Source organism: Castanea sativa, chromosome 6 (genome assembly GCF_040712315.1).
Source record: "Castanea sativa cultivar Marrone di Chiusa Pesio chromosome 6, ASM4071231v1".
NCBI lineage: Eukaryota > Viridiplantae > Streptophyta > Magnoliopsida > Fagales > Fagaceae > Castanea > Castanea sativa.
In genome coordinates, this window is record NC_134018.1 from 30080079 (window position 1) to 30102063 (window position 21985).

The 21985-nt window shown below is 37.2% G+C and overlaps 1 protein-coding gene and 1 pseudogene across 1 annotated transcript; one reads left to right on the forward strand and one right to left on the reverse strand.

The window, feature by feature from the left end:
* Positions 1–443: 443 nt before the first annotated feature.
* Positions 444–1147, forward strand: LOC142639768 (uncharacterized). Its single transcript, XM_075813907.1, has 2 exons — positions 444–759; positions 867–1147. The coding sequence occupies exons 1-2, from the start codon at positions 444–446 to the stop codon at positions 1145–1147; spliced, it is 597 nt and encodes a 198-aa protein (XP_075670022.1).
* A 7196-nt stretch (positions 1148–8343) lies between these two features.
* LOC142639769 (triacylglycerol lipase 2-like) lies at positions 8344–11121 on the reverse strand (annotated as a pseudogene).
* Positions 11122–21985: the final 10864 nt, after the last annotated feature.

Below are 21985 nucleotides of genomic sequence, written 5' to 3' on the forward strand. Positions count from 1 at the left end.
GGGTGTTACTGGCCAAATATGAACAAAGAGGTTGCAACTATACAAGGGAAGTGTCAAGGATGTCAATTCTCACGGAAGATTAGAGGACCCCATTCATGGAATACTTAGCTTAAGGAATCCTACCAACTAACAGGGTATTAGCTCACCAGCTCAAGAAACTTGTAGTCAGGTACTTCTTACAGAATGGGATCCTATTTAAAAGGGAATACAGCGAAGATCCTCTAAGATGCCTGGGGCCAAGGGAAGCCAGAGAAGTAGTTAGGGAAGTCCATTCCGGAGATTATGGAAGTCACCCAAGGAAAAGTAGACTCTACAAGCAGTTGTTACTACTGGGGTACTATTGGCCAACAATGAAAAAAAGACTCCAAGGAGCTGGTTAAAACGTGTCACGCATGCCAGGTACTTGGAGATGCAGCCACACTCATCCAAACGCACTACAAGATATGACAACACCATGGCCTTACCACACTTGGGGGCTTGATCTCATAGGGCCTATAAACCCACTTGCCAATGGTTACATATGGATCTTAGCAGCCACCGAGTACTTTACAAAGTGGGTAGAAGCTATCCCTTTGAAAAAGGTCACCAGAGCAGTCGTGGTAAACTTCATTCGAGGGCACATCATTACGAGGTTCGGGATCCCCAGAAGGCTGATCAGTGACAATCGGACCCCGTTCATAAACAAAGACATGAAGAACCTAACTGAGGCGTATTACATTAAGCATGGAAGGTCCACACCATACTACCCGCAAGGGAATGGTCAGGCTAAAGCTACTAACAAGGTGGTACTAAAGATCCTTAAAAAAAATGAAACACAAGTATGGGGGAAATGGAGTGACCACTTGGTAGATGTACTCTGGGCACAGGATTCTCACCATTCTCCTTAGTTTATGGGACGGAAGCAGTTAGCCCCGTGGAGTTAGTTGTCCCTACGCCAAGAGTAGTGCTTGAAGAAAACCAAGAAGACAACAAGGATGCAAATAATGAAAGAAGGGTGGCAGATCTGGAGGGGTTAGAGGAAGAAAGAGATGAGGCAAAAAGGAGGAGCCAGAGGTACCAGCAGAGGATGGCTAAGGCCTACGCACAGATGGTACACCTAAGGGCCTTCACTGAGGGGCAGCTGGTGTTGAGAATCGCAAAACTGTAAGGAAAAATCTCTCAAGACCCTCCAAATTTGCCCCAAAATGGGAAGGGCACTACATCATCAGAAAAGCCCATGATAGTGGGTACTACTACCTCACAAAAGAAGATGAGACGGCCCTGGAGGATCCCATAAATGGGAAGTGACTAAAACAGTAATACACTTGAAAAATGAGAGACCTCAGTACACGAAGACCTTTTTGCCAAACTCTCCAACCTGCTAAGTGTTTCATCGTTCTTTACTTTTGTTATGAATTTTGTTCAAGTACTTTTTGTTTAGGAACCCATGGTAAAAGGACACTCGATGATCTTTACTATTTTGACAATCCTTTTTTTCTTTTATGTGTTCTTTAGCTTTGATTCAATAAAATTTACTTTTAAGCTACGACTAAGTCAAATATTATAAAAAAAAAATTTTAAAAAAAAAAACCAAATATGAGCAGATTTAGGAGGGGTACCTGGGCCAATGCAAAAAAAAAAAAAAAAAAAAAAAAAAAAAAAAAAAACCTTGACATTTGACCCAGGACTCATACCACAATAGGTTCAAAGTACATGACTTGGGATCACAGGCAAAAGCAAGTGCCCAAGATACCTAGCCCAGTACTTGACAAAAAGGATCTGCCTGGTTCATGACCTGGGACTTAAAAAAAAATGCTCAATGTACCTAGTTCAGTACCTATACAGCAAAACAACCAGAAGGGTACTTGATCTAGGACCTACAGCAGAACTTGTAGGGACTATGGTCTAGGACTTAGTGCAAAAAAAAAATAAAAAAAATAAAAAAGGATCCACATGCTACTAAAACTTAGAAACAGTCTTAAAAATAAAAATAAAAAAACAGATCCATGTCACAGAAAATGGGGAGGGAAAGTAAGAAATAATGTTCAACAGGAAGAGATGAAACTTATACAACCCAAATTGTCCAAAAAAAAAAATACATCTGAACTAGTTAAAAAAAAAATTAAAAAAAAAAGGGAAAGCTAAGGAATAAGGCCAACTAGCAAAGAAGTTTCTAGGGAAATAGCAGGAACAACTAGGGAAGAGAGAACTCACTACCTTTTGACCTTCAAGTCATGCAAAACTTTGTGAGTGCGAGCCAAAGCCTCCTCAGCAGCAACAATTGCAACATCTAGACTCTTGGAAGCTTGCCTCTGGAATAGCATATGGGATAGTGAAGGCAAATGCTCCTGCAAGAAGGACAGGTTGAATTTGCCTCTATGAGATCCTGCACCACTCCCCTCCATTCCAAAAGTTTCTCTTTAAATAAAGAGTCAAGAGAGGAATCCCTCAAAGATACCAGCACAGCACATAACAACTCCGTCAAAATGTTGCCTAGAAATACACCTCTCCTAAACCCACTGGTAAAGTCTCTGTGGTCCTTGAACAACCCTTCCACAAGCACAGAGAAGCATAGGAAGGTACCAAAGGGAGGCCCAAAGTGATGAAAATGGCTTGCAAAGAGACTATTGAACTCTAAGAGATCAAAGCGGGCCAAGAAACCAGGGAGCCCGAAGCCAGAATCTGAAACAGTCACCTCTAGAGCCTCCCCCATTGTCACATCTCCACTCGTCGGGGTTAGAAAGCCTTCAACTCTGGATGGTTTGAGGGATCCCCGCTTAAGATTCAGCAACCAAGATGTCAGGAGCAGGTCCCACAGCCACCTCAGGAACTACAAGCCCAGGATCCTTAACACCTATATCCGCACCTGTAAAAGCAGACCAAATTCAAAAAAGGAAAAGAGCAAAGGAAGAAATTCAAAGCGGGAAAGTAAAAGAAAGCTGAAGAAGGAAACTGGTATCAGCTTCTTGTGGCTGAGCCTGCTCCTCCCGCCCCTCTGATTTCCTGGAAGACTCTGTGAAAGAACACGCAGCACGTTGAAGGAAGGGTGAGGAAACCTTAGCAAAATGACTAAAGGAAGGAAGGGATATTGGGGGCTCTGCCAAAGAAGGAAAATAAAGGAGAAATACAGTAAGGGTGAACTACACACACCTTCAGAGCCCTCTAACTCCAAGGAAGAGGTGGCCTCAAGGGCAAGTTGAACACTGGTTTAACCTAAAAGGGAAGAGAAAAACGAGAACTTCCAAAAAAAGGAGATAAAAGGAATAAGGTTAAGCATATTTATAAGGGGTGGATGAAAACTCACCAGCTTGTATGGATGAAGATGCGCCCCCCAAGGGCTTTTTACTTAACACAAGCTCAATCATTGGCTCATGCAACACAGTTTTGGTGGAACTGAGACTTTGCACGTGCTGGGGACCTTGGGAAACATGAGACTGAGAAGCCTCAGGGTCCTGAACAACCAGGGAAATAGAAGACAGAATGGGCTAGACATCCTGTGTTGGTTGCCAAACCTTCTCGATCACACCACCAATAGGAACGGCAGAAGGAGCTGTAGTCACTTCTTTCGTCAGAGTCCCACCAGTCGTTGGAGGAGGTACCTCCACCTGCAAAAGGAAAAGAAAAGCAAGTGGCAGGACATTACAAAATACACAAGTACACGGCATCAAAAAAGAGTAGAAATACACAAAAGAAGGCATAAACAGAAGGAGGTCATACCACATCGTCACCAGATGACTGACTCCTGCCTATCTTGGGGTCTGACTTGTGTTTGGACTGCAAAGAATAAATAACCATTCATCAATTAAAGGAGAAAGGGAGAAACATAGCAACAACAATGAACTATTGCAAAAAAATAATAATAAAAGAGAGAAGAAAGAAAGAGGCCTTGCCCTTCTCTCTCTCTCTCTCTCTCTCTCTACAGATTCTCCAATGGTCTTTTGTCTACTACGGGTACGCCCAGAGGGCGCTAAGGGAGACTGGGGTATAAAATCGAAGGACCCCGAAGAACCATGGGCAAAGGAACTCACAAGAACCTAAGAGAGAGAAAACTCTACCTTAGTCTTTACTCGAGCCCTTGGAATTGAGGGATGGCCGCCTTCCTTCCCAACTGTGAGGGGGCTCACTCTCTTGGGTTCCTCAGAAATTGCTAACTGCTTTTGGGACTTTGCAGTCTTCCTTTTCTTAGTCTCAGTACCCTCAGCGCTCTCTTCAAGCTTGGCTCTTTTAACCTTTTCTTGTTTGATCTTCTTCTCTGTACCTTTGCCTGTGGGAGTGGCAACACCAATTACCTCTACTGACCCTCTCTTAATAGGCACACCGGAGGAGGTACCAACAATAAGGTCACACCCTGACCAAGTCTCCAGAAAATCTTGTGCATAACACACCCAGCCACCCCTAGAAGCATGCCACTCCGTAAATCCTGTTTTGCTGCATATAGCAGCAGATACAATACCAATAGTAGGGAGGGATAGGCGTCTGTTGGAGGAAGGAGCAGAGAGAATATCAAGATTAGGAACCCTTCCAATCTTGCCAGAACCAATGTAGTCAAAGAAGGAATTTTGGACTCTTCTCAAGTAACCAGTAAAGCCACCAGAAGCAAAGACTCCCCTCTGGAAGTTGGGCACAATGAATTGGGAACTCCTCCGCGACCAATAGGAAAAGGCTTGAACCCTCAGGAAAGGATCAAGAGAAGGAAGATAAGATACTATATCTTTAAACACTGGTGGGATGTTTTTTATCAAAGCCAAATTACCGAAGTACCCGGTGTGCTGAGTAATGGGTGTACTTGGGACTACTTGAGGAGGGCACTAGAAGCCATGAGGGACTGATACAAGCTAAGTAGGCCAAGTTGCCTTCATCACCAGGACGTAGGTCAAAGGTATTCCCTGGAAAGTTGATAAAAGAAGCCAATACAAAATCACAGGCGAATCTAGGACTGAACTCTCGGGGTGAACGCCACCTCAAGTGCCTTGCTTGATCAAATAACTCAATCAAATTAAGGCTACCACCTTTCAAGTTGGCCCAACGAAAAATGATGGGGTGGCTGTCTGTAGAATTACCACACAGACCCTTAATCACATCAGTAGATCCTTGGAACTTATCTTTTAAGAATTTCAAATTTCTACACTTTGCCAGAGTAACAGAAGAATGATCCCATATGAATACCTGGAGCAGATCACCTTCGACTTCATCTCCATGGAGCAAATCTAATTGGGAGTAAACATGACCCAAGAACATGGGGGCTAAGGGGTACTGAGCACCCTGAGCCAGTCTAATTGCCAAAGGGAAGAAAACAAACTTAACCCCGTACTTGGGGAACTCGCTAAATAAGAACTTACTTAGCCAGAACGCTAGGAACCTAGCTCGCTTGACTGCTTTGTCCTTCTCTCACAAAAGGTTCATGACCCACTTGCCCATTCTAGCTGGTTTCCCACCAAGAGAAGCAATACACTCACCAAAATGACCGAATAATTTGTCTTCCACTTCGAGATCCTCACTGGAAAGATTGATGTCGAAAGGATTCTCATCTCCAAACACCAAAGGAGGAAGTTATTAACCACATCCTCCAAGGTGATGGTAGGTTCACCAAAAAAAAAAAAGGTATGAAGAGAAGGGCACCAACGGTGTACCAAATGTCTGAGGCACTTGGCGTCTCTAAAACCTTCAAGGTTCCTAGAAATCGCCACTACTTTCAAGATCCCTACACACTCCAAACAACCAATGAATTCCCTATCAGAGAGTTCTTTGTCCACCCAAATGGGCCACCCAGCGATCTTCCTAAGAATGAAGTCAAAGAAAATAAGGACCGCCTCTTGCGATCCTCACCTTATTTGGAGATCCAAAATCTCTCTTGGATTTGGAATTTGGACGGAACTAGCAAAACCAGACTGACCAGAGAACACCCAGGTGTGAGGGGAAGGAGGGACCTCACCGTGAGACACTAGAGGAAAAAACAAGCTGGGGGTCTACCAGGGGTCCTGTAAAGGAAAAGATAGGCGCTCTGTGACCCCTTGTTATTCGCCCTGAGCAAACCCAGAAGAACTCTCACCCTCAGAAGGACTGGGAGTACGCTCCCTCCTTTTTCATGAAGAAGAAGCCATGAAACAACAAATGTGCCGAGGAGAAGGGAAGTCAAAGGAATGAGGAACAAGAGAAGAAAATAGAGAAGCAAACTAATTATGAAAAAGAAGAGAAGGTTTGGAATAAAGGACTTTGGAAAGTGAAAAATAAATGTGAAGTGACTGCAATAATGGTGCAGTGAGCAGTTGAAGAAGATGATCTATGGAAAGACGCGCCAATTGCCAAAATTTAATTTTAAAGAAGGGAGTTACCGGTAGTTATTAATGGGAGTTATGGGGAATGTGAAAAGTGGGAAGAGGAAGTTTTTCACTCCAACATTCAAACTGCCACATCCTGCGCAGGGGGAAGTTACAAGAAAGAGAGAGAGAGAGAGAGAGAGAGAGAGAGAGAGAGAAAGGAGTGCAACACACAAAGAAAAAGCCAGGATAACCGAAAGTAGCAAGAAATACAGGACCCCGAAGAAAGGGGGGAGACCTGAGGCTAATTAAAATAGTAAAGAAGGAATTCCTACAGAAATTAAGGCTCTGATCTACTCACGCGTGGGTTGTAGGCAACCCACGAGCTCTGGGGGCTAAATGTTGAGGTCTAAAAAAGTTATAACACCAAGGCCCAAAATAGCATAATGAGTGCACTCCATAGAAAATAAAAATACAAAAGTTAAAGCTCACCACAAAAAGGGGATGGTAGGTCTAAGTCCATTAAAAGAATTTAAAGTCCAAAACCCATGAAGGGATAGGCCTTAGGGCCCATGAAATGAACGGAAGAAAGGAAAGGTCCAGCCTGCCAAGATCAGAAAATCAAAAGGGAGTCCAATGGTAAGAACTGGGCCAGGATACCCAAAGACTGCTAGGGGCTCGGGATCCTCGAACGTGCAAGTAAGATTTAGACAGCTCAAAAAGAGTGCCAAGAAACACAAGGAACGAAGAACAGAAACGTCCTTCTCAACAACCCAATCATGCAGAAAGGAACCAGAAGGCTTGGAGAGTGACAATTCATAAACAAGGGGCTGGTACCTCAAGGAACCCAAGAAGAAGAATCACGAAGGGAAGTAGCTAGGAAATCTTTCAACCTAGCAGGGATGAAATTGACCCATTTTGAAAAATGACAAAAAGAAAGAACAGCCTAAAAAGCCAAGTCTGAAAAGATAAGGTTTAGAAGCCTCGAAAGAGGAAGGATTGAAGGTCAACTCTTTAAGGATATCCCAAAATGGAAAGACAGCAAGAAACTTTTGAGGAAAATGCACCAAAAGAAGAAAACTATGAGAAAACGAGGAAAGGATCAGCCACCAAAGCGGCTGGTACAACATGGGCTCTGGTACCCAGGGGCGCAAAAGAGGAGAACCAGTGGTACCTCGGAACCCTAGAATGACACTATAAAAGGGGGAAGCAGTCAACAGTGAAGGGGCATTCAAACAAGAGTGAATCGAAACAGAATCATTGAGAAAACCTTAAAAGAAAGAGGAATATTGCCCGGTATCCTAAAACAGCCACTATAGAACATACTTGGATTCGAAGGGATTTGGACTTTGCAAGTCTTAGAGGCTTAGAGAGCCATCTAAGTCTATAATTTTTTAGTTCATTTGGACTTCGTAACACGTCTTAGTGAGCATGTTGTAATTCACAATTAAGAAAAGATAACGAGGCATTTTACATTATTTTTTAAGGATCCCCATTGTTTATTTTGCTTTCTTGCTTTATTACACTGCTCCTTTGTTGTTTCTTGCTATTCAATACATACATGTTTCCTGTTTGCTAGTATGTGTGTATTGTAGGATTCTTGCTCTGTGCACCACTTGGTTTGTAATCAGCCCATTTAGTTGCAGTGAACCAATCTCAGTCCCTTAACACTATAACTACAAGGCCCAGGGTCCTTGCTTCTATTTTGGGCCTAGACATTTTGTCAAAAAGGACCCCCACACCTTGCTTTCCACCAAAAATCTTAATTCCTAAAAATTCCTTTTTAAGGGCAAGATACTAGCATGCATTCCCCTAAATCATACATTGGAGTGATAAGAGAGTTAGCCCAAAATACTTCCTTTAAAATGTTGTTTTGAAGCTAGTTTTGAGGTTTTCCCTTTTTCAAAAAAAACCCCCATTGGTTAATGAAATCATGAAAGAGGTCTCCTTTTATGTAATTGCTTAATTCAAGCCCCATCAACTGATAGAACAAACCATTTAACAAAGAATGATGAGATCTTGAGACATGTGCCCCAAAGACTAAGCAAGTATGTTGTTTATTTTTTGTTATATACATTTTTAAAGGATAATCAAATTTAGGTATTGATTACACAAATGTCGTTGAATACCTAACACTTTCTCCACGTGTACTCAAATCTCTATAATCGAAATCGTGACTTCAAGTCACAAGTTTAGTTCAAAAAAGTGAGGGTGTAATTTGTGTGCAATAGTGTTGTGAATAAACACTACTAAACATGAAACCTCCATTGGCTAGTCTGACTTATCAACGAATGACACCTTTATTGCTAATACACAAGCTTAGTACGTGAGACAAAACAATAAGTCTGAATAGTAAGACCGGCATGTCGGAGCAAATATACAGGGGCTGAACTACTATCGTTTAGTCAGCCGATCTTCAACCTTTGGCCAAAAAAACTGCTCCTAACAAGCACAGACTTCTGAAATAAAATGTTAGATCCACTTCAACTAAAATGAGAAACTTTTGGCCATACCCAAAAAAAATTATCTGCGGTGGATCTCTAAAAGATTTCTGACAATTAAGGGGTCATAAAGAAAGCCAGCAAAGGATCATATACTACTCTGTTGGCATTCTCAGCCATAATGAAATCAAAATGAGCATAGTAATCTCTGTACTGTACCACAAGCTTGTCCTTCTCATGATCTTCAAGGTTTTCCAGCAAAAGTTGCACGTCATTTACGTCAGAAAGCGTGTCCTTCCCTCCATATGAGAGGAAAAGAGGAATGTCTTTTGGAATGCGTGTCATATAGTACATAGGAGGAGTGGGCTGCCCGTAGTGCGCCTTATTCTCACTTTCATCACCGTAGTCATACTCTGCTATGTTTCCAGCTCTGACCACTATCCAAAGTTTTAAAAACCCAAGAGTTAACATATTCATAAAATCCATGTGATCTATTGAAATGGAACTCAATTAGATAAAGCAATTTTGACTATTGGTATTGTAACTTTGTAAGCCTTGGACTTGAACTTCTAAATGACTATGAGATTCGCACATAAAAAGGTTTTTTTTTTTTGTTCTTAGCCATAGAATGCAAATGAGCTTAGAAGAGTGTACCCAATACGTCATAGGCTTACTCTGAGACAAATGGACAATGTTCTTTGTCGACGTTGACTGAAATGTATGATCAAAAAGTACATCAATTGTTGAAGGCATTATGCAGCAATTCGGGCCTATCAATAGACATGACACACACATGTAAAAGAATTGGAAGATAAAACGGAGAGAGAGGAGAAAAAGGAGACTATAGTATCAAGTTAAGGAAGCGAAAGTTAACCTCCTAGAGCGGATATCACGTTGTTGCAATCAATGAGTGATAAGACGCAGACACCTTCCAGAATTTTGCCAACAACCAGACTGTTTGCTAGAAAATTAAAATTGTTAGCGATGTAGTTCTTCTCAATTTGGGTTCATAAGAATTTTGAGATACTAATATATGAAACCAAAGTCTTAGTTTGATTCACAATTTTGGTAACTTCTTCACCTGGAAATTCTCAGAAAATCTTTAAACAAATTTCAGAAATATCATTGATACATAGAAATCACGCGTCTCATTAGATTTTTACCAGATTAAAAACAAACAAACTTAAGTCATTGAGATTTTTTGTGTTTCAAGCATGTGCAAGATGTTACTGAACTAAGATGGTTAAATGCTTCCTCACCCTTCTGGAATGAATTCACTGACACCCAACCAGTACGCTTTCTGTTAAATATAAGAAACAAAGTTATGACATTGAATTTGACATATGGATTTCACAATTGAACAGTAATTTTTCTTAATTTGTCTTACTTCAGCTAGAAATGTAGTGACAATAGTTCTTGCAAACACCGAGGACAACTGACCCAAATAAGCAATTGGGCCAAGCAAAGCAGCTGATTTTGTCATGTTCACCAGTTTCTCTTGGGAAAAGGCAGCTAAAGCAAGCAAAGTTCCCTACAATTTAGAAAGAAAAAAAATGGTCTTAGTTCCACCTACATGCCCAGCAAAATCCTAAAAGGAAAATAATGTCCATTACTAGAATGGAAACAACAATTACAGATATATACCAAGGAATGCCCAACATAGTACAGTTTCTGCCCTGTCTGAATATGTATATAGTCATACATAGCAGGAAGATCATCACTGGCTAATTGCTCCCACGTCCAATCCCAATAAGCCTATAGAGTGAGAAAGTTTTAAAAAAAAATTAAAAAAATCATTGTGTTTAATGTTTTATATAATTCAGTCGGCATTTTGGTAAAACAAAGAGAACCGGATCATTAGTACTAAGTGAAGTGTGTTCACGGCTAGATATTGTCCCTCGATTGTTGCCAAGCCACACATCAAACCCATTATCCGCTAAGATGAATGCCAAAGATTTATTTGGAGAATTGAGCAGCCATGTTGCAGCATCCTGTCACCAGCCATAACTTGTGAAAATTTGTTGGTGTTGTCAGTCTATTCCTCCATACATAGAAATACCTCAGAACCACACATAAACATAGTTCAAATACATGGTGTAGAGGGTCCTAACCCCCAAAAGCCAATGTTGTAACAAAATTGGTGGCCTATTTGCTGTCGTCTTATTAGTCCTCCCCACCGGAATCCTCTGCATGCCAAGAATATAACCATCTTTTGTTGTTACCTGCAGCATAAAATCTTAATCACATTAGATACTAGTACAAGTCACATAGTGAAAAAGCTTTAAAAACTTAAAACCACGCAATCTTGGTAGATACTTTATGTTCTTCACAAACGTAGCGTCCACCAAAGATTTGCATAGACTATCAGGACTATTGTCAGCAACTGCTGATGCAAATAGCAGAAACGCTGAGAGTAGAAGTATGGAATTTGAAGTGTATTCCATTCTCATTTCAATTATTTAGCTAACTGTTACAGTTTTCACACCTCCAGCTATTTATGCTTGAAAGCAGGGACGGAACCACATACAGGCTAAGGGAGGCTATGCCCCCCAAATTTTTTTAAAATATTAAATAGTAGGTATATATTTAAGATTTTAGAAAATAAGCCCAAGAAAAATTACATTTGCCCCCTCAAGAAAATTATATTTGCCCCCTGAACTTCGAATCCTAGTTCCGTCCCTGCTTGAAAGTATCCAAATGCATATGGAAGAGTATGTTCTTTGGTGACTTGAATTTCATGATAGTGCTTTTTTTTTTTTCCTGAAATAAGGAAGTAGTATTATATCCTTTAGCTAAACTATTCCATTCTTTTTGTCCATGATAGTGTATTTTAATATCAAAATAAGTTTAAAACATTATAAGTATAATGTTTTTTTTTTTAGAGATAATTTCGACCAATGGGGTTCACTCTTAATAATTACTCTTTATCATCAGATCAAGATATCAATTGGTATTTTGGTGTAGACGGGCATCAAACTCCAAATCTCTTATTTCATAATAAGAAATTTTACTAGTTGAACTAACCCGAACTCACTTATGTGATAAGAATGTGCAACTTCCTTCTACAGTTTGGTTTCACATTGATAATATAATAATAATGAGAAAATCCTTGAATGGGCTAGTGTTTGAGCCTCGAATGCAGCTGATCTTGTTTGTTAATATGTTTGTATTGCACAAATAAAAAGTCCATATAGACCATTAAGCATTGAGAACTACTACGTCCACAACAAATCTTAGTTGACCGGTTGTTACAAGTTTTAAATTTAAATTCAACACTGAAATTATTTTCTTACCCACTAATAACAGCAAATAACAACCTGTCACATAAAATTTGTTGTGAAAATATTATAAAATTATTGTGGACATAATATTTCTTTTAAGAATTTAATTTAGACCTTTTTTTATGGTGGGGAACAATGATTAATGCTTAAACACACTAGATCAGTTACTTACCACACTTGTACACAGAGTAAAAGGTCATGGTTTTTTACCACCGCACACCCTTAGTGCGATGGTCACTCCACAGGTATAAGTGTTTGTGGAGTGTAAGGAGTAAGGGCCGGAGTTCAAGTCTCCAAGAGGGAGTTTCACACATATATACACTTAGATTATGCTAGAGTGGAAATTCTATCTTGTATAAAAAATAAAAAAATAAAAATAAAAAGGTTGCGGTTTTTTTTCCTTTTTAGGTAAACGTATTAAATATTTAATAATTGAGGTTTATTCAAAAGTTGATTTCTTTTATTGCCATTTCTTTTATGTAATGAAATTAATTTACTATATTTGCTTTTCCTTCCTGTAGGTGTAGCAAACAGTTTTTTATAACCATTTAGCAGTACAAACATGGGTTATCCAAGTCCCCACCTACAATGTTTTTTTTTTTTCTAGAAAACATTAATATATTGGAGAATAGGAAAAAAGTAAATGCGAATGGCAAGGATTGAAGGGGGACTAACAAACGTTCAAATTTAAGGCTGGATAAAAGTACATTATTTAGATGATAATTGATCCCATAAGGACTTTAAGTACAGACTTGATATATATTTTAACGACCCATGAAGACAATTCAAGTCAGTTTTCCACTACTTGATGTCTTGATTCTCTTGAACCATCATGGTCAAGAATTTTGCTTCACACTATTTTTATCTGGATTGGATTTGTGAGGCTATTGAGGCTTTTTGGATTGGATTTGTGTGGCTATTGAGGTTTTCTGGATTGGTTTTGTGAGGCTATTGAGCCATTGATGTTGAGATTGAGAAATGCGTTTGAAATGGGTAGATGGAAAAATCGTAAATGTCTTTTGGTGTCCCTATTTTCATCCCACTTTTCTCTTCAATTTGAGAGGACTGGATTTGGTGGGTCGGGTAAAAAACATCTTGACCTCTCCATTTTTCCCCCTCATTTTTTCTCTTGTTTAACAAACTGTACTTTTTCTAACCAAATTTTCCATCTACCTTTTCATCCCAACCAAACACAATATAAAATATAAATGATAAAATACAATTAATAATAGGGTCATGCTAGCGAGTGTCCTTAGAAAAGTGATTAACAATCCATTTTAGGAAAGTTTTGACACCACTTTTATAAGAAACTAGTCACAGACTCGTGCAATGCACGGGAAATTTTGATATGATTATATTTTATTAGATAATTATTGAATTAATATATTAGATTGCATATTTTTAAAAGTTCAATATGTGTTATTTGAAATTATGGTTTAAATTAGAAGTTTTTTGTAGTCAGATATTATATATAGTGAGATATGTATGAAAACCCAATGCAATAAATTTTTTTTTTTTAATTGATAGTGTGAGAACTATTAGACCAAGTTGTAACTAAGTAGTTTCTCAAAAAAAAATTGTAACTAAGTATACTTTGTTTATGACTATACAAATGTATGCAATTCAACTCTTATAGGTATATTTTTTGTCAAAACATAGATCCATATCTTTTTTTTCCTCACAATTGAAACTAAGTGAAAAAGTAAATAAAGATAGCTATACAATAGATCATTATCAATAAATCATATATCATAAAGTGGAAATATAAAATAAAATAAAATGCAAAAAGAAAAAATTACTTAAGTATCTATACATAAAAACATTAATAGCTTAATGATGCTCTATAGTAAATTATATTTTATCTTATTCTCTTTTTGGCATTTTCAGTAAAGATGATCAACTAAGCAAAGTAAAAGCTTACCAAGAAAGTTCAAATTCACTAAAAATTTGATGGTGGAGATGCTAATTTTTTGTAATAAAATGACCAAAATAAAAATAAAAAAGTCAAGGAACTTATAGCAAAATGTTTTCTATACAAGGGAGACTAATAGGCCCTCCACTTTCTTCAAGACATACGGGATTATAAAAGACCATACATCATTTGTCTACCCTTTTCTCTTTCTCAAATTCACATTACCAAAGGAGTATATGAAGCTAAAAATAATGCGAATACATCTCTGTTTAGTGAAAGTCCATTGTTAGGCGCATTCAAATTCGTAGTTATGTATAAACTCAAATTTCTATTTAAAAAAAAAAACTACATATTAACCCAAACCAAAATTATACCAAAGCTATAACAGTTATTTTTTATGGGAAATTTGAAAAATACAACACAAAGAACAAATAAATAAACCATCAACCTAAATTAGAGTTATAAGAAAGAACGAAAATCGAGAGAGAGAGAGAGAGAGAGAGAGAGTACTCACAATTTTTGTGTAGAAAAAATATGGATTGAATGAAATAAGTGATATCAAATTTATACAAAATAAGATGAGGAGAATACGAGTCAAAATATAAGAAAGAGGAAAAAATGAAGGAAGTTTAACGGTAAAGTAAGGAGTAGTAGTGAGATAAAGAGGCAAAGAGGGAGGGGAAAAGTTGGAGGAAGAGAAGAAGAATTTTTTTTCTTTTTTTCAAAATAGGAAGATGAAAAGTTTAAATATTCAATTTTAACAATTACTTGAAATTAGAAAGAAGAAAACGAAAATTTGAAATCAATTTGGGTATTTGAATATAATCAAACATTTGCATCTAATGAATAGTAACATTTGTAATGAATAGTTAAACATGTGCATATATCCACTAAAAAGATAATAAATTATTCAATTTTAACTATTACTTGGAATTAGAAAGAAGAAAATGAAAATTTGAAATCAATTTGAGTAGCTAAATAGTCGAATATTTGCATTTAAAACAAATGAATAGTAACATGTTGAATAATAGTGGAATGCATTAATAAGTTTGTCCATAAACTATATTTGATTATTTTATGTATGACGTGACTGATGAGGTGACTCAATAGGAGTATAGTAACAATAAATTTTACGTCTCAGCTTTTAGATATATTATAGATTATAGACTAGTTGCAGACCCGCATATTGCGCGTGATAATTTTTTAGATAAAATATAATTTTCGCCCCTGGACTTTATAAAGATTTTTTTTTTTTAATAGTTTTATCATATTTTTCATAATCTTGTTTATAACAGTTTTTACCATTATCATATAGTTTTATCAATTTTATTTTTTACTCCTCTTGACCACCTTTTTATTTTCTATTGGGAAATTTAGACCCCGATTGATAGAATTAACAAGTTTTAAACCCAAGTTGTTAATTAGATTTATTATGCATAAAACTTGTTAAAACAAACAAACATCAATATCATGTCACAAATAAGTGCAGTGGAAAAATAAATAAGACAAGATATGATGACTTAGGAAAACCAATGAAACCAACCAGTTTCACAGTAAAAAACATGGCAGGAAACCTTCCCGAAAAGCAATTCACTATAGTAAAGAGAAGTTTCAGATCTAGTACAAAACATTTGTCCCTAGACTCTACAATCCCCGTAGATGAACTTACAGCAGAAACCTTCTACCGCTTCAGAACCTCCAAACTCTTCAATATATGAACGCCACTCTTTGATACACGGATCCTAATACATGACTCACTCCTTTGCACGAATCCCAGTACGTGACTCACTCACCAACTTGAGAAAGAAGAATGTTGGCTCCAAAGTTCTTCACTTCATTAACAATGAAGATCAAGAAGCACTTGGTTACAAAACCCTAAGGTGCAAAGACGCAGTAGCTTCTTTTAGAAAGAATAAGGTTTCGGTCACCTTTTGCATATGTTCTCCTTGTATTCTCTTATGTGACGGCCTCTAAAATATGCCTTATATATGTCTAGGGTTGTGAGAAAAGAAACCCTACACAAATACATAAACTTGGGCCAAAAATCAGATCTAGAAATCTGAATTCCTGTAACCTCAATAGATACCTCAATCGATCGAGAAGCTGTTGAGCTTCATTAAACCTCAATAGATAGAGGTGTCGAGCAGCTATCCGCAGGTGTCCAAGAGGTGTCTAGCTGGTATCCAGCTTTAGTAAACACATTTTCTTCACTTGTTTCTTGGTCCAATCTTCATGGCTTTAATACTAGATTGAACAACATGTTCTTTGAAGTATTAAACACATCCTAGATCTACCCAAATACAAATAAAGTGCGTTTTGTCAAAGGATTAGCCAACTACATAAAATATGTCCTTAACAATCTCCCCATTTTGCAATCCGTGACAAAACCACAACAAACAAATGAACATATGAGAGAAGTCATAAATCACTCAACTCATACTCACTTGTTGAATACAATAAAATCTACCCTAACACAAACTCTTGAAAAACTTTGCAAGAAGAGAGTTCATGGCATGGAAGACTTTGACAACCTGTATTTTTGAAACACTTTAAACAAAACTCATCAAGGCATCTTTGTGTGAAGCAGAAATAATAGATTGTATACAAATAAAGAAACGTGTATAAATATAGAAAAGAAACAACACATGTAGAGATAGGTGAAAGAAACATACATCAACATATAAAGAGAATAAGTCCAATGTATGTCATACATGGTCACAAGACCTAGGTACAAGAAGAAGAAGCTAAAAGTAGCTCCTGCAACAACAAGGAGGTAAGCACTCCCCCTAACAAGATGAAACACATCTCCCCCTTACAAGGTCATGTATTTCTCCCCCTAACTTGTAGAATCCTAAAAAGAAACCCAAGTTCACCAATTTCTCCCTCTTTTTGTCACAATTGACAGAGGGTACAGGAAGCTATAAAGTTTCACTCGAGAAACATAAAGATGATCAAAAATGATCAAGGGAGTACAAAGAATCCATATAAATGCATGAATGTAATGAAACAAGATGCTATGGATGACAAGATAAGAGAAACATGCAAAACATGTGAAAAACAATGCATGCAAGAGAATCTCGATGGATCGAGAGGTGTCGAGTCATCTGTCGAGGAATGTGTTGAGAAAAGCAACGTCGATAGATAGAGCTATCGAGAAGGTGTCGAGGAACAAAGCAAAGACACGAGAATAGAAGCTCGATCGATCCACCAAGTGTCGAGAAGCTACCAAGAGGACAGAAGTTTTCTTGATCGATCCACCAGGTGTCAAGAAGATGTCGAGATTGCGATAAGAAAAAGTTAAGAAGCTCAACAGATAGTCAGGTATCGAGAAGGTGTCGAGCCAACTTTTAAAAGCAGTTTTTCAAGAAGGGAAAAACACAAACATGAATGCAATCACTCATGCAACTCAACCAATGATCCAATCAACATATTAGACTCTCAAAATCATCTCTCAACTACAATTTTAAGCACATGGATCCCAAAACACACACACACACGCTAAACAAGTCTAACCGATTTTATATTTCAAAAATAAGTCAAGACAGTTTAATGAGTATACATCAACACATGTAAACCTTGTGATGGCCAAATCACATTGTACCTGCACATGTATCAAAAGTAGTAAAGAATATTACGTGTTGTGTGTGAAAACATTACAAGATTGCGTAAGTGTCTCTCTATTATGACAATTTGAGATATGAGAAAATCACTTTAACTCACACACAATCATAACTGTTTGATGAGAACTATCACCTTCGAGGTACATCCTATAACTCCCACATCTCCTAAAAAACACGCTTGCAATCATATTTAAAAATCATTTTGTTCTTTTTGCTTTTATTTTTCTTTGCATATTTTCTTTTTATTAAGCAAACCATGCATGGATATACAAAGGAGAGAAAAGAAATATCCAATTATGTTAGGCTTTTTGACACTGCACTTTTGCTATGCCGAAGCATACAAATGTCATTGACATTGCACTTTTACTATGCCGAAGTATACAGATGTCATATTATGATTGGCGGGTAACAGTGGTGAGATGGTTATTTATGCCTTTCTCTTAAGATTTTCTAGTCCTCGTCAAAAATAGTGATACCAGTGTTAAGTACAAGAGATCACTTAACCTTACTCATCACAAACAAAGAGCCACAAAGCTCACTTGTTTAATTGTGCATAAGAATGCTCATCTAAGTTACCAGATATACAAAGTTTAGAAAACTCTGTTTCAATGGTCATTTTAAGGTTCACAAGAACCGATGTACACAAACACACATTGTTTTTGTATTTTCTGATTTTTTTTTTAATTTTGAAAACAAAACAAAATAAAAACTAAACAACCAAACAAAACAGACAAACAACATGAAAACATGAAAGAAAGATGCATATGCATGAAAGCATGATAGAAAAATGCAGATACATGAAAGCATGATTTCAAAAGTAGATAAGAAATCAAGCAAAGAGAGTCCTACTTTAGATAGAAAGAATTAAAGCAGAGGACAAACAGAAAAGACAATTAAGGTGGCGTTTGGATACAGATTAAAATTTGCTGCATTTTCACGTTTTGCTTCTTTTCTTTTTTTCGTTTCTGCTGCAGCTACAGGGGGACATATGCGCAGTGCGTGCACTGTTCACGTACTTTTTCATCAATTTTTTATTAAAAATGGGTCTCGCATCACTATTCACACATTTAAAAATTATTTTGCTACAGTATTTTCATTTTCAGTTTTTAGTTTTCAGCAATAAATTCTATCCAAACGGACCCTAAGTCTTAGACTTCTTTCTCACCCACATAGCACGAGCCTTTGGCCATGAAGATAAAAAGACATGTGTCCTAGTATGTCTACTAAAAGACATCGAAGAATTAAGATTCTCTTGAAATTGAGTTAAAAAGTTCAAGACTTTTAATAACTCTCCAAACAAAGGTGTAGGTCCTTAAGAGGAAACCTATGACCTTTTGGACACTTACTTTTGAAGATACAACTTAAAACAATTAGAACAAATGTGTCCAGAAACACCATAATGGTGACAAACATGAGGTCTAACAAAGGATTTAGAATTAGCTAAAATAGTTTTGGATTTCATACATTTTTTACCTTTCTCGAATTGAGGCACAATGAAGGTCCTTGATCTAGAAGCCATAGAAGAGGAGGGGCTGGAGGAAACAGCATATCCTAAGCCAATCTTATCAAAACTAGGCTTTTGAGCACTCAAGACTTCTTCAAGCTTTACACTAAACATCCTCTCTATTTGAGTTCTAGCTTGACTAAGCTCAACCTCAAGATTCTTGACCTTCTCTTCTAATGAGCTGTTCTCCACAATGAGAGTCTCAACTAACCTTGTAGTCTCATCTAGTTTGACTAACAATTCAATTTTTTCAGTTTTTACCTCATTAAGCTCTTTTCTACAAAAATGAGAAGTCTTTTCAGATTTTATGAATTCAGTGCATAGCTTATCATAGGCTTCCTGAAGGGTCATCTTCTTAAATACTTCATCATCAAAAAAATCCTCACTGTTACTAGCACTCTCCACAATCACCTTATCGATTGAGGCAGCAAAAACCATAACGTGACTACATTCATGCACATACTCATCAGAAGAGTCATTCTCAGTGTCACTCCAAGTAGCAACCAACCCTTTATCTTCTGACTTCTTGGCTTTTTTCCTCATAAGGTAGTTTGGGTACTCTATCCTCATATGACCAAAACTCTTGCACTCATGGCATTGGATGAGGGGTTTCTCATTCTTACCCTTCCTAGAGGAGTTAGATTTCCTAGGAGGTTTGCCCTTATCCTTTTTCCTAAACTGAAGAAGCTTAATAATCTCATCAGTTATGAAGGTTCCATCCTCACCCTCATCATCATTTTCATCATCTTCATCTTCAAAGTCCTCAATCTCTTCCTCTATACCCTTAAGAGCCAAATTTTTACTCTTTCCACCTTTTCCCATTGAGTCTAATCCCATCTCATAGGTTTGAAGGTTTCCTACAAGCTCAGTCAAGGGAGTATGATCAATGTCCTTTGCTTCTTCAATGGCAGTGATCTTGGCATGGAATCTTTCAAGTAAGGACCTAAGGATTTTCCTAACAATTTTGGATTCTGCTATAGACTCTCCAAGGTTGAAAGCAGAATTCACAATATCCTTTAGTTTAGCATAGAACTCATCAAAGGTCTCATCATCTTCCATCCTTATTTCTTCAAAGCTACTAGTAAGTCTTTGAAGCTTCACAGTCTTCACTGCCTTGGTACCTTCATAGGTGGTCTCAAGAATGGTCCATGCTTCCTTGGCAACTTCTGTGGATGATATTTTCTTGAATTCCTCATTGGTCACCCCATAAAACAAGGCACTCAAGGCTCTACTGTTGAAAATTGCCGCTGTGATTGTTGCATCATCCCAATCCACTGGTGCTTTCTTTAGCTTAATCCAGCCAACTTTAACAGCTTGCCATACCTGTTCACCTAGAGCCTGCAAAAAAACTTTCATAAGAACTTTTCAGTAAGCATAATTAGTGCCATCAAATAAAGGAGGAATCAAAAGAGATTGTCCACGATCCATGACAACGGGGGTCAAGGATCACACTCAGGAAATTAATCCAATCAGAGTGTACCCGCTCTGATACCACTTGTTAGGAAATTTAAACTCCAGTTGATAGAATTAACAAGTTTTAGACCCAAGTTGTTAATTAGATTTATTATGCATAAAACTTGTTAAAACAAACAAACATCAATATCATGTCACAAATAAGTGCAGCGAAAAAATAAATAAGATAAGATATGATGGCCCAGGAAAACCAATAAAGTCAACTAGTTTCATAGTAAAAAACCTAGAGGGAAACCTTCTCGAAAAGTAATTCACTATAGTAAAGAGAAGTTTCAGATCTAGTACAAAATCTTTTTCTCTGGACTCTACAATCCCCGTAGATGAACTTACAGCAAAAACCTTCTACCGTTTCAGAACCTCTAAACTCTTCAATATATGAACGCCACCCTTTAATGCACGGATCTCAGTATGTGACTCACTCCTTTGCACAAATCTCAATACATGACTCACTCACCAACTTGAGAAAGAAGAATGTTGGCTGCAAAGTTCTTCACTTCATCAACAATGAAGATCAAGAAGCACTTAGTTACAAAACCCTAAGGCACAAAGACGCAGTAGCTTCTTTTAAAGAGAATAAGACTTCGATCACCTTTTGCAGATGTTCTCCTTGTATTCTCTTATGTAACGGCCTCTAAAATATGCCTTATATATGTCTAGGGTTGTGAGAAAAGAAACCCTACACAAATACATAAACTTGGGCCAAAAATTAGATCCGGAAATCTGAATTCCCATAACCTCAATAGATACCTCGATCGATTGAGAAGCTATCGAGCTTCATTAAACCTCGATAGATAGAGGTGTCGAGCAGCTATCGAGCAGCTGTCCAGCAGGTGTCCAGCTTTAATAAACACATTTTCTTCACTTGTTTCTTGGTCTAATTTTCATGACTTTAATACTAGACTTGAACAACATGTTCTTTGAAGTATTAAACACATCCTAGATTTACCCAAATACAAGTAAAGTGTGTTTTGTCAAAGGATTAACCAACTACATAAAATATGTCCTTAACATTTTCCAAATAACAGTAATTAATTGGCATTTAATTTCATTTCTTTTTTTCTTCCTTCATTTATCACTTATTACTTTATATGTTCCCTTGCTCGATGTAAATTTTATGCTTATATCAATAAGAAATAGATATCATGGATGGCTCAAATAGTTATAGATGTAGTTACATTAGTGGTACATAAAAGGGTTTTTTTTTTTTTTCCTTCTGAATTTTCAAGGAAATATGAAAGGCATTTCTCTTGTTTGGTCTCGATCAATTAAGATATCTATAATATATTAACGAAAGTAATAATGAGCCTTAAATTTTTTTAATTTATGAAGTGGTTAGGTTAGTGGTATGTCAAAGGTTTTATTAAAATAAATTTTAAAAATAATTCCAAGGAAATGTAAAAGGCCTTTTTTTGAAAAAAGAACTTATAACTTTTTGAATTATAGGAATATGATTGTTTTAATTACCTTGTTTATCATTTCATTATTAAGTTATAAACATCTAAATTGAAGTAGATGAAT

Coding starts and splice junctions, on each gene's coding strand:
- LOC142639768 (XM_075813907.1), top strand. CDS start 444: ATGACAACACCATGGCCTTACCACACTTGGGGGCTTGATCTCATAGGG. Junction 760..866: donor ATACTACCCGCAAGGGAATG/GTCAGGCTAAAG, acceptor CTCTGGGCACAG/GATTCTCACCATTCTCCTTA.